We start from the raw sequence: 13,962 nt of genomic DNA, 5'->3' as shown, positions 1-13,962 counted from the left end.
CGCCAAGTTCTGTTTGCCATATACATAATTCCTGTTGAAATTGATAAAACAGAATCTAAAGGAAGAATTTGTCCATGCATGCTTAATACATTAATTTGGGCAGGGGTTATTTATTCCTTGACTGGCACCCAAAAGAAACTCCCACCTGAAGTCACACAAGGAAACTATAATACAAATATATATATACACAAATCAAAGACCTAAATGACTGGTTAACATAGTGTGTGTGTGTGGGGGGGGAAACAATACCTGGTTCTTACTGTATATAATCAAGTTTCAGGCAACTGAGTTATAATCCTTTAAATAATGGGCTTCAAGACAGGACAGAACCTTATGTACAGCTCACCCAAATTCTAACACATGCTCTTAATCAGTTTTCAGTGTTTGCCTTCTGTGTAAAATCACTTAAAAACATGGGTTACAGTTGTTTCATAGCTTTACTCTCTCAGTAATGTGCAACATGAACATAATAGTGTTATTAAGAAGTCAAAAATAACTTAACACAGGAGCTATATAAGATTTTCAGACGGCCAAACTTCCAACAATTTACCTTTTGTTAAGTTCAGAAAATTAGCACATTTGTTAATCAAATTAATTTAAAAAGTAGCTTTTCAAAATAAAAGCAATGCTTTAAATAAATATAGTCTTTTATAACCATAGAACACTGAGTTCTGTTAAAGGTAACACAAATACTACACTTAAGCACAATACTGAAAAGACTGAAATGAACACCATGAGAATACATGAGCAGGACCCTATTAAGGATGACAGGATAAGGATTCATTTGTTGTCCTGCATCTCTTCTGTGTACATTAAATGACAGTACAGTAACATAATGGAATTAATTCTCAAAACTACCATAAGGATTTGTTGTGGCATGACATTTATAATTGCTGCACAAGAATGCTGGTACCCTGTTTTTTCAAGCCATTTCTCTATGCTACATCTTCAGCAATTCTGCAGTCTTACTTCAAATCTCTAGCAGGGCATACTTCTTAAAACTGACACACTGTGGCCAAATCCTGCTTACTTTACTCACCGGACTTAAGTAGGATCACTGGTATGAGTAAGGCAAGAAGAAATTAACCCATTCTCTAAATGTCATACAAAGCTCACAGTTTGTGAAGTCTATAACCTTCCTTCAAATATTGGCATTCATTAATATTTCAGAATTACTGAAGATCACTGTCATGTTATTTTATCATTGATGAATGCTCACAATTCTCACTTCATAACTAGAGGGCAGAAGCTGTGTTTATTATTACACAAGTTAAATGCATTTCTGCAAAGATCGCAGCCATTCTGCTGAGCTAAAATGTTGCACTGACCTTCTTGAATGAAAGAAGTTCGCTATTTCTTACATTACTATGTATTATCTGAATGTATTTCAGACGCATGTATTTCAAAGACTAGCTAAAATTCTATGAAATGTCCATCTGAAATCCAATCAGGAACTATCTAGAAATTCTGTTTAATATTTCATTTACTTATTTTTCATTGATCATTAAAAATGATGTTGAGGATTTGTAGCAATCCATTAATTTCACCCTTACAACAAATGGTTATTTGTTAGTGAAATCTGTTTTGTTTAATTTAAACAGAATATATTAAAAGTTGTAAATTAAATGACAAAGGCAGGAAAGTCAAACGAAGCACAAAATTGATACAATAAGTATTCTATTTGTTTTGATCTTCAGAATTAACATGTCTGTTCAAAGATGACAAAAGAATAAATTAGTAAATGGATAAAGCAACTCTTAAACGGGCTTTTCTAGGATTCCACACACACGCTTTCTCTCTCATTCACACTCCCCACCCACTCCTTGGATTTATTAGAAATTTCACTACTAAAGAGTTTAACTTAGATAAATTAACTGCATTAAAATACTGACATTGTGAGGAATTTAATACTTCCAACACCCTACAAGAAGGCATTCCTGTGTGAAATTTTAAATGCTTTAAAAAAATAGTTTAAAGTTATTGAAATATATGACAAATATGACAGCTCTGCCTTCTCTCACAGCCTGCCGTTCTCATCCCCAGTATCCTTCTCCTCTATTGCCTCAAGGCATCGTTTAGATTTTGCATCCATGTTTCCACTTCCAGTTTTGCTCAGTCCACATGACAAGCAGGCCAGTTGGATCTGCTTCATATTCTCTATGGCTTCATTCTTGGCATTCTTCAACAGATCTCCTTGTCCCTAAGAGTATATAGAAATACACAAAGAAAAAAAGGCATGAATAATATAGATCATTAAGAACTTAAAGTGGAGCTGCTGTTCTCATGTCCTCCTTAAAATTACTTTTTATGATGGAACAAGGTTCAAATTCATCCATCTCTGTTTCAATTCCACAGTGGGGCCTACTATTAATTTCAGCACAGACAGAAGGGACTGAAATCATCTGGCAGCTTTTTAAATGCACCGTACCTTTAGCCAACCTAAAAGGCAGCAGAAGCAGTCATAGCAGTGAGTTTGGTGGGCTGGGCCTGCAGATACAATGTCTTATAAACGATTAATTTGAGAGACGGGGGGGGGGGGAGTGAGGTAATATCTACATTCTGTTGGTGAAAGAGACAAGCTTTTGAGCTTACACAGAGTTCTTTCTTCAGGTCTGGCAACAGAGAATGGTCCAATAAAAGATATTACCTCAGTGACCTTGTCTCCCTAATATCATAGGTCCAACATGGCTACAACACCGCATACAACAATGAAAAATATTTATTGTCAGTAGAGGGATTTTATAGTCATTAATGCCTTTTTCTAGCTAGTTCATTGTTCTGTGGACTATGTTCCAAACTGGCTGAAGTGGCAGCATATTAAGGCGAAGCCTTTGGGAATGCAGAACCCAAGGGCCCCATCAAACCACAGCAACAGTTTGTTAAGCTGATCTCAAGGCAGCAGCATCAGTGGAAAGACTCTTCTCCATATTAAGGAAAAAATAAACTTGATTTAATAATAACAGGCTAGGAGTTCTCTCAAATAGATGAGAAGTCAATACATTATAGTAGGCCTGCCTGTTTATACCCAGGCCAGTGACAATCCTAACTGAATCAATAGAAGATTGTTCTCTTCAGATACGTCAGCTGGAATAGTGATTCTACAAAACCACCACCACACTGCTACTGCCAGTGGCTCCATTATGCCACTCTTTGAAACATTAGATCTTAAATGAAAATATTTAATCATCCCAAATCATATAGATGGGGTAAATTGGGGGGAATTTTAGTACTAACGAAAGCCTTCTCACATAGCCCTGTTAACACTCCTTTGTCATGGCTGGCTATCCAGTCCTAAGCTTCTCGTTGACAGAGATGTGTTTATGAGATGTGCAAACATTTCTATGCACCATGCTGAATCCATTCAACCCATTTCATCTGTGACCTTCCAGCAGACTAACATGAACCTAGGATTTGATGCACAAAAAGTTTCTTTTATACCATGTCAAAACACTTCAAAGGTAAAGTCCCCTAAGTTATCTCAATCCAGTTTTTAAACATCAGAAAAAATGCCGATCTTCAAATATAATAAATTGTGCGTCTCATTCTTTGTCAGAGACACAATGATGAACAATTAACATTTTTGAAGATTTCAAATAAAAATAAATGTACTTATGTTATCTACACTACAACATAGAGAGGACACTGAGAAATGAGAGTTAGAGAAGTTACCAAAATATAAAATGAGTTTACTCTTTGGTCTATACAAGATCATCTGACCATGTCAACTGTGATTTTAAATAAAAATGTGACACATTATTAAAAAACAACAATCATGCTACCAGACTGACACCTTTTGACTGCTTAGCAGACTTACAATTGTCTCCCTGTGAATATTAAAAATAAAAGTCATCTACCAGCAAGAACACCTGTGTGTCTATATTTTTTTAGTCATTGTTTGCTTGCTACAAATGCAGAGTGTGGATACCCATAAAATTTGGAAAATATTTATCCCCCTCTGAAAGTTTATAAATACATAATTACAACTAGATAGCTGTTTTTAATTTGAGAACAAGGAGAATTATGATACCAAAAAAGTGCACTTAACACAGTCAGAGTTACCCACTGTAGGACACACACACACTTACAATATCCTTGGTGCCTTCCAACAGTTTTGTCCAAAAGGGCGTGGGGGTGTTATATGGAAGTTCCATTAATATGCTAATGTTTAAAAGTTCTAAAATGAATATTGATAGTTTAAATTGTGTGAAGTGACAAGCATGAGAGATTGGTGTTACAAAATAAATAAATAAAAGCAGGAGATTCTGCTAGATATTAAAATGAAGGGTTGTCAAGAGCTTGAGTTGATGTTCTTAATGTCAACATCAAACCAAGTACTGCTTTAGGTACATCATTGCATACAGCTGTTTATATTTGCATTCAAAATGAAAAGATTTCCACTTGCTTTTCTTGTAAATCCATATTACTAGTTACAATTTTCTAAAACGATTAAACAGAAGTTATGCCAGATTGCAAGAAGAAGTTCCTTTAAAATATAAGGAAAAACTGAAATCTGTAGGATAACATTTATGAAACATGTCCTAGATTGGGGCATAACGGTACTTCAAGCTTCCAGTTTTCTAAAGCATCACCCACATAAAGGGCCATATCATTTTCCACTATAATTCTGGCATCTCTCAAGACACAGAGATGCTATTCTGCAGGTCCTCCACAGATAGAACTATGGATGATTTCTCTGGAATGGGGGCTAAAGATTGTAGTCCTATGGGTGAAATTGGGGTCACACTGAAGTTAATGAGAATTTTTGGCCATTGACTTCAATGGGATCAGGATTTCACCTCATGAGTTTCAGTGTGCATGCAATTTGAACCATATCCAATCATATACAGCCTTTCCGATGCAGATTATTACGGTTAGGAGTAATTAGCATGGAGATCTGTATGGGTCACATGGGAACCAGAATACATTGTTGCTGCTTTTCCTGCATTGCTGTGTGCCCATGAAAAGCTAGTTATGACATTTTGTATGTGGAGCCAAGAATTTAGTCATAATACATTAGTTACTGGACAGGAGGAACAAGAATTGGGTGACATGTTTAAAAGCTGAGCGGAGTCACCAGAGAATCCTGCACAGTAAAAAGGAAGCTCCCTGAACACTGTTCAGGTACATGTATAAATGAGCCCTAAACAACGTACTTTTTCAGCTTCAGAACTTGTCCATTAGCATGCACGTAACACAGAATCTCAGGGCAGGAGATATTCTAATGAAGATTTAGGGACAGATTTTTAAAGACTGTTAGATACCTAAATATGCAGATAGGTGCCTACTGGGATTTTCAAAAGCTCCCAACTCCCCTTGAAATCAATAGGATTTAGATTTCTAGGCACCTTTGAAAATCTCACTAGCTATCTGCACCCTTACGTGCTTAAATACTTTTTAAAGATCTGGCCCTTACTGACAATAACACCATCTCTACATCTAGGCAATCTAATCTAGTATCTTGTATGCCATACATGTTGTGTGAGTTCTTATAGAACAAATCATATGTAATGGGCTGGAACCCAGGGTCAGAACCCTGTATATCTTCAAAGGGTGAAGATCCCAGAACCCCTTGTGGTATTCTAAAGGCACCAGATAGATATGGGTAAGTAAAAGGCTGTCACGAGAGTGATACATCATAATAATGGGAAGCACTACACAGCTAACATTGCTCTGCTTCTCCCATTCTCCAGCACTAAAACAGGCAGGATTTAACCCACATAACTTTGCACACTGTATTGTTTTGACCCTAGTAAACAAAAGCAAGAAACAATGGTAGCTGGCAGGGTTCAGCACTGGTAAACAATGTTTGTGAAACAATGGCAGCTGGAGATGTCATCTTAGGCCAGTGCACCAGAGCCTGATTGCTTCATTTCCTGATGACGTGGACTTGTCCTGCTGTACAATGTAAGTTACTAAATAGATGCTAAGAATCAGATTTAATAAGAGTAGCTGTGTGCTATTCCTTACGAAGCACTGAACTATAAAGAGAGAAAGCTCAATCTGACAGTTATGGGAATAGGCAGATAGATATACTTAGAAGACTGGAATTTGATGAGCAGCAAAGGTTTAAAGAAGTCAGTAAATAAAATCTGCAGCACATACATTTCAGAGAAGTGTGATTATGCTTTTAGGATGAAGGTTGATCTTGTGGTTAAAGGCACTAGGATTGGGATTCAAGAGATCAGGATTAAGTCCATGACACTGCCCCAGACATTCTGCATGACTTGGGGGCAAGTCACTTCATCTGTTTGTGCCTTATTACCCCACCTGCGAAATGGAGTGCTGTGCGGCTAAAGTCATTGTTATTTACAGAGCACTAAGTTACTACAGTGACTGGACCCTTTCCGGGCAAGTACCTAGAGAGATGGACTAGTGGCATCATCTGAGACATAGGTACCAAGAAATCATTACATTAATAATTATACCAAGGTTGATGTCATGAATGTAATTTGAAATAGTTTGTTTTGAATGGGATGAAACATCTAGGCTCTACAATCTGCCATGTCCCTACAATACAGCCCCATCTAATGCTGATACTTGGCATTATCAGGAATCTTTTGTTACAGATTCAGCCATAATGGTGTCAGGCTGCCTGATATCACTGCTATGTACTAAGGGCTTGTCTATACTTACCGCGCTGGTTCGGCGGCAGGCAATCGAACTTCTGGGTTCGATTTATCGCGTCTTGTCTGGACGCGATAAATCGAACTCAGAAGTGCTCCCCGGCGACTCCGGTAATCCTGCTCGCCGCGAGGAGTACGCGGAGTCGACGGGGGAGCCTGCCTGCCGGGTGTGGACCGCGGTAAGTTCGAAGTAAGGTACGTCGACTTCAGCTACGTTATTCACATAGCTGAAGTTGCGTACCTTACTTCGATTTGGGGGTTTAGTGTAGACCAAACCTAAGACTACAATTCCTGATGTAACAGTTTTAAATATGTATTAGTGTTTCACCCTTACCATTTTTTACAATGTTTGTATTTGACTAGTACAATTTGCCAATAAGAAAGACCTCAAGGCAGTGCCTTGAAGGTTATGATTTGATTTGTATCTAATATAATTGTGCGTATGTGTATATAAAAAAAGCTATAAAACTTTAGTCCAAAATTAATTTAGTGATTTGATTTTTACCACCTTTAGGCTACATTTTTACACAACACATGATTTGAGAAAAGGCGGGGATCCCAAGCTGCTAACTGTTTAACTCTAGGGAAAGTTTTGTTCAATTAAATCATTCCCATGCAGTAAGTTAAATATGTGCTGTTTGCGCCTACCGAAGGCAATGGGAGTTTTGCCATTGATTTCAGTGGGTTCAGGACCTATTCCCATGGAAGACTCAGAAGCTTGGGAATGCTGGCCCAGAGATGGACCATCATCCTTCACTTCCCTTGCTATTGTGGGAAGCTCCATCATCCATTTCAAGATAAAGGGAATTTTCAGCCTGACTGGAGTTATCAGCCCAGCAAGGTGGCTTTGACCTGAACAGCCCAACCCACTTTTAAACAGTGTCCCTGGCTGTATCAGTCTCCTGCCCCCTTCCCATGTTATGTCCCTGAGGCCTGAGCTGGCATCTTTCTCATGAACTTGACTGCCATGACAACCACATTGGGTGGAGCACAGGCTCCACCTGGGAATTGGTGTTATTTTGTTGCATCTGCGCAAGACTAAAGGCTTTGAAATTCTATGGCCTATGGTAGGCAGGAGGTCAGACTACATCATCATAATAGCCCTTCTAGCTTTCAAATGTACGAGTCTAAAGCTGGCATTATGTTAACCACATCAAAGAATGGAAATACCACATAGAATAATGAGTAGTCCTGAAGCTGGAGCTGTGTCTTCCCATGTGTTTGTACCGCACCTACCACAATGAAGCCACACTCCTGGCTGGCCTCTGGGTGTTACAGGAATATAAATGTGAAATAATAATAATAATTAATAATGGTATGGTGCCAGGGGAGCTCCTGAAGTCCTTCTAGCCTGTGTGTTTCTGGAGACAATTTTAGCTGTTTAGTCTTATGAACCCATATTGCACACAGTTCCATGGGGGTAGTCGTAAGAGTTCACACATGCTATGAGTGGGGGTGAATATTTTCCATCAAGCAGGAGCAACACAGGACAGATGAAATTCAATAGATATTAAAAGCAAAGTTTAAACGGATGGTCTGTGCTGTCTTTTTGATTTCGTCCTTTTCTTTCCAGGGCAAAAGGTGGGTATGGAAATCCTTCTCATGTCTCATTGTAAATCAGGCCTTTGTTCGAGTCTCCTCTGAAAGACCCACTCATGGTATCCTACTTGGTATTTAAATTATCTATCTTGGAAGGATGGCAGGCTGAGTGAACCCTGTCAAGATTTGTATCTGTGGCCCTAGGAAGTCCAGCTATTTCACGTTTGATGTTTTAATGCTAAAGGTGATAGTTCATTGGTCTATTGAATATTTAAATAATCAGGCCATTACAATTGATTATGGCTTACAAGTTTATCTTGGCGATGCTTTAAAATTTCTTTTGGATCCAAGAGCTAAACTATACTTCCATAAAATGTTGTTGAGAATCTGGGGAGAATCTAATTTTACTTTCCTTCTAGAAATAGAAATGTACTTACCAAAATATTGCATTCGTGTGTGTACTGACTGATCTATGTCTGAGTTTCCTTGGAATTTTTTTTTTTTAAACAGCTAGTTCATTTGAGCAAGCTGAGGAAGCAAAAATGATTTTGAATCATCTGTCACAAGAAAATTAATGACAAACTTATCCCTTGTGACAGTGCTGTCATAATTCTAAAGATACCATCAAAAATTTCTGTGGGCATGCTCTGTTTGAGAAGCCATCTGTTTGCTTTGAAAAACTGACTGTGACCATAATACACTTATGAAAAATGTCAGCAAAATTGTGTCAACACCTTAAACTAAATACTGGAAAGAATCTGCAGTAAATTTTAAAAATATAATTAAACTGAAGTGACCTTTATAAGTCATTGGCATAAACTCAGTGTATAGAACAATCCTCTTTACTCTCACAAACAAAGGAATCATTCTCTCTCTCAGACAAAGAGAAATTGTATTTGTCCATTTTTGGTATCTATCTGTCTCCCTTCTGTTATTGATATCAGCAGCCTCTCTGAAAATAAATATAATAAGTGGGAAAAGGTTAAATTCAACATTTGGTAGGATACTAAGTAAAGCTAAAAGTGATTAATCAAACATTTTAGTAGGAAGTTTAATTAAGACTTGAATTTTTCTTCTAGGAATAAAAGTTACAGAATATTAAATGTGATGTTTCATATGTCTAACTACAACTAACTATGGAATTCTAACATGAATTAATACTACTGTACAAACAGTGCAGTATGTCAGACTAATAGCTTGAGCCTTTACTCTGATGGACGAATACTATATAAAATGTAGAGAGATCATTTTACATAGCTTTAAATGTTACTCAGTTTCAATGTCATTATATAAAAGGCTTTAAGTAGTGTATTAGCTGGACTAGAAAGACACTAGAAATGGGCAAAATTGTGGGTTTCAGTTTTATAAAGCCTTGGCCTTTTGTAAAGTCAAACTAAATCAGGTGAGGGTCAGATCCAAGGTCTGTTATATCCAAACTCCAGAATTTGAGGGTGTGTTGGGAGGAAGACGCTAAAATAAATGGTTTCAGTTTGGGCCCATTTCTAATAAACACTTCAATTCAGATCCTGTTAAACAAAATTAACCTCTGACATTTATTTAATAGTGCCTTACCGTCCTTTGAGCAGCCACTGTTACTGATCATTCAGACTCTCACAAACTGATTACAGGCAGTCTCCCCTCCCCACTCCCAGCATTGTCAACAAAGAATGTTACTGTCAATATTCAAGTAATTCTCTGCAGTAACATAAGCAGACTACAAAACGGTCTTTGCAGTCCATATCTTAAACCTGTTAAAAAGTGCACCGAGATTTGAAAGGCAAAGAGATCTTAAGGATGAATTTGTTTATTTCCATTAAAATGGAAAATCTTGAACAGCTGCATATTGAGTCTTACGATCTCTAGGCCTTCCAAAACTGACACTGTTACTAAGCAGGCTAAGTTGGCTGCGAGGGCCATTTTGTGGTGTGTTTATTGTCAAAGCAGACATTCGCTTATCTGCTGGTGAACACATTCTTTGACAACTTATTAGAGGAGCTTTATATAATCAATTTCTAAGGGCCTGAGTAAACAAACAATAAGTGATTTGATTTTTCCCCCCACAGCCCATCTCAAGCATGTTAATACTGTATCTTTGACTTTTCCAAAATAAGGAGGAAACTGCCTGCATACTGCTATTTAATCAGACAGTAAAATCACCATCACAGAACCCAAGATTGGTTGGCTGAAGAAGGTTCACTGTTAAAAACCCAAGAATGACAGACAAACCATCAGTAAAGTATTATGTCAGATGTATTTATACTGACAGATGTACACAGAAAAAGAGTAACAGTTAAAATAATGGTACAGATAATCAATGGTGAGTGAGAGCTGAAAGCAAAAAGTCCTATAGAAGCATCTGTGATATTTATAGATTCTGTGCAGACACTGAATTTACAGCAAGGGTACCGTTTTCAAAGTGTTGTGCTGGGGATTTAACTGTGTTTAATTATTAATGGGACAGGTGCATAGTTAAATCACCAAACACTGTTTTGAAAATTTACTCCTAAACAGCAAGCCTTTAACAGACTGGTTAGGCCACTATTTTTAATTGCTATCAAAAGTTGATATTATTCCACTCCTTTTTTCAAAGTCAATTGTGGGGAGGTATTTGTATGGATTTGATTTTAAAGAATTCCAGTTTTAAAACAGAGCACAATTTATTCACAACTTCTGTGGAGCATTCCTAGGTTTAGGCAGATATATTATTATTATTTTAAACACTTTGTTAAGACATTTACTTAATTCTCTGTCATACAGATTGTGCTGTACTTGTTAAAATACAACAAAAAAATCTTTAGGCAGAAACGAACACATTTGTCTTAGAAAGATGTGATATCTAGAAAAGGGTTGAGCCTGGATTAGTCCTAGGAATAAGGGTTGCAGGATCATTCCCTGGCTGTTGATTTTATGTTATGTAAGAGTGACTAGGTTAAAAATAAATGAATATAGGGAGATATACCCATCTCATAGAACTGGAAGGGACCCTGAAAGGTCATTGAGTCCAGCCCCCTGCCTTCACTAGCAGGACCAAGTACTGATTTTGTCCCAGATTCCTAAGTGGGCCCCCTCAAGGATTGAACTCATAACCCTGGGTTTAGCAGGCCAATGCTCAAACCACTGAGCTCGAAAGGGAAAGCTTATTTTTATGACTGTTCTCATTACCATAGTATCTAACACATGGTATTGCATAGGCAGTACCCAAGATTTCTCATTAATATCAGAATGTAACAGTAGCACTTTTAATTTAGGTCTTACTCCTATACCATTGATTTCAATGAGAGTTTTGCCATTGACTAAAACGGGAGCAGGACTGGACCACCAGTTTCACTTGTGCACAATTTTGCATGCCAAACTGAGCAGCACTAACGTGTTACATTAGGTTCAGTATGGTACTGAGCGCAACAGACCTGTATCTCAGTATCACAAAGAAGGCTCTTTCAAATATTTGCAAAAATGAGACTCAGCGATATTAATGACCGGAAGGAGTTTGGAAACTGAGATGCACATCTGCTTGCATGTTTCTTTCCTAACCTTTGAGAGTGTTATAAAATTAACAAACAATAAGGAAACTGAAGGGTACAGGGTTGATCAAACTGATTAAAACATTACCATGTGCACATTCATATAGTAATGTGAGCCAATGGTATTCCCATGCATGGAAGGGCTTAACCAATTGAGATAATTACGTAAATCATATGATGTGTAGTATAATCTCACAAGAGAATGAACCTTTAAAGTTTATCATAGAGAAAATCCAGCCAATGAAGGGCAGTTATGTATGAAGTGTTATATCTCTGTAACCAAAAGCAGGAAAGAGAAACTATACATGGAATATATACATTTTCCCTGAGGGTTTTGATTACTGTCAGCTTGTAAAAGTATGGTCAGCACAAAGGTTTTTTGAGTACAAGGTTATAACAAAGGGGTTGAATGGTATAGTAAGCAAGTAGCATGTTATTCCTGTGCATTTTTAAAATACAACTATAGTTTCCAGCTCTGTCCCCATAAAAGATATAAGAGAAAAGAATGGCAGATGAAAAGCATGATTATAACATGGAAGAATTCATATATCACACCTGTACACGCTACTGTTTACATTAATAAAACAGAAAATTATAGTTTGTTTTTAAATACGTGGTAGGTTATAGCAAGTGGGGTAAATTATGCTTCATGTTTGAAAAGGTGGGTTTGGGGTTTTGTTTTTTTTAAAGTATAAAAATTGCTAATGAGTAAGTGTGGACTACAGAAGGGAAGTGGGATATTTGGAAAGTGAGTTAACAATAAGAAATTCAGTTACACAAGATGATTATAGACACAAACTGGAACATTTGCATGTATTTTAATTACATATGGAAATAAATAAAATCCGTCATCCCCCAAATCTCTCTTGATCTAGATTTCATTAGTTGACCGATTTCTTATGGGTACCTCGACAGGGATGAATCTGAAGGAAGCCTAGCAAGAGATCTCTGATTTGATAAGATGCAGGCTTTTAGAGTAATAACATCCAGAGATTAATTTCTCACCTGCTTACAATGGGCTACCAAGTTAAGGCTGGGGTTTTTTAGGGCTATCAAATGAGTAAAAAATAATTAATTGTGATTAATCGTGCAATAATAATAGAATACCATTTATTTAAATATATTTGGATGTTTTCTACATTTTCAAATATATTGATTTCAATTACAACACAGAATACAAAGTGTACAGTGCTCACTTCATATTTATTTTTGATTACAAATATTTGCATTTAAAAAACAAAATAAATTGTATTTTTCAATTCACCTCATACAAATTCTGTAGTGCGATCTCTTTATCATGAAAGTTAAACTTACAAATGTAGAATTATGTACAAAAAACTAACTGCTTTCAAAAATAAAACAATGTAAAACTTTAGAGCCTACAGGTCCACTCAGTCCTATTTCTTGTTCAGCCGATCGCTCAGACAAACAAGTTTGTTTACATTTGCAGGAGATAATGCTGCCTGCTTCTTGTTTACAATGTCATCTGAAAGTGAGAACAGGTGTTCGCCTGGCACTTTTGTAGCCGGCATCACAAGATATTTACATGCCAGATGCATTAAAGATTCATATGTCCCTGAATGCTTCAGCCACCATTCCAGAGGACACATCTGTCCATGCTGATGATGGGTTCTGCTTGATAACAGACCGACGCATGTTCATTTTCATCATCATGAGTCAGATATCACCAGCAGAAGGTTGATTTTCTTTTTTGGTGGTTTGGGTTCTGTAGTTTCCGCATCGGAGTGTTGCTCTTTTAAGACTTCTGAAAGCATGCTGCACACCTCGTCCCTCTCAGATTTTGGAAGACACTTCAGATTGTTAAACTTTGGGGTCAAGTGCTGTAGCTATTTTAGAAATCTCACATTGATACCCTCTTTGCGTTTTGTCAAATCTGCCACAAAAGTGTTCTTAAAACAAACAACATGTGCTGAGTCATCATTCAAGACTGCTATGACATGAAATATATGGCAGAATGCAGGTAAAACCAAGCAGGAGACACACAATTCTCCCTCAAGGGGTTCAGTCACAAATTTAATTAACACATTATTTTTTAAAAATGAGTGTCATCAGCATGGAAGCATGTCCTCTGGAATGGTGGCCAAAGCATGACAGGACATACGAATGTTTAGCATATCTGGCACATAAATACCTTGCAATGCCGGCTACAAATGTCCCATGTGAATGCCTGTTCTCACTTTCTGGTGACATTGTAAACAAGAAGCGGGCAGCTTTATCTCCCATAAATGTAAACAAACTTGTTCTTCTTAGTGATTGGC

The 13,962-nt window shown here is 37.2% G+C and overlaps 1 protein-coding gene across 2 annotated transcripts in view; it reads right to left on the bottom strand.

The window, feature by feature from the left end:
* Positions 1-418: 418 nt before the first annotated feature.
* Positions 419-13,962, bottom strand: part of PLCL1 (phospholipase C like 1 (inactive)) — a 304,452-nt gene continuing 290,908 nt past the window's right edge. For both annotated transcript variants that reach the window (XM_065562047.1, XM_065562048.1), the window contains one exon: positions 419-2,200. In XM_065562047.1, coding sequence (XP_065418119.1) covers positions 2,018-2,200 — 183 coding nt within the window. In that variant the 3' untranslated portion in view covers positions 419-2,017. The remainder of the gene's footprint in view (positions 2,201-13,962) is intronic.

This window comes from Chrysemys picta, chromosome 11 (genome assembly GCF_011386835.1).
Source record: "Chrysemys picta bellii isolate R12L10 chromosome 11, ASM1138683v2, whole genome shotgun sequence".
NCBI lineage: Eukaryota > Metazoa > Chordata > Testudines > Emydidae > Chrysemys > Chrysemys picta.
Note: the sequence above shows the minus strand (reverse complement) of the source record. Positions and strands in the feature narration are given on the sequence as shown.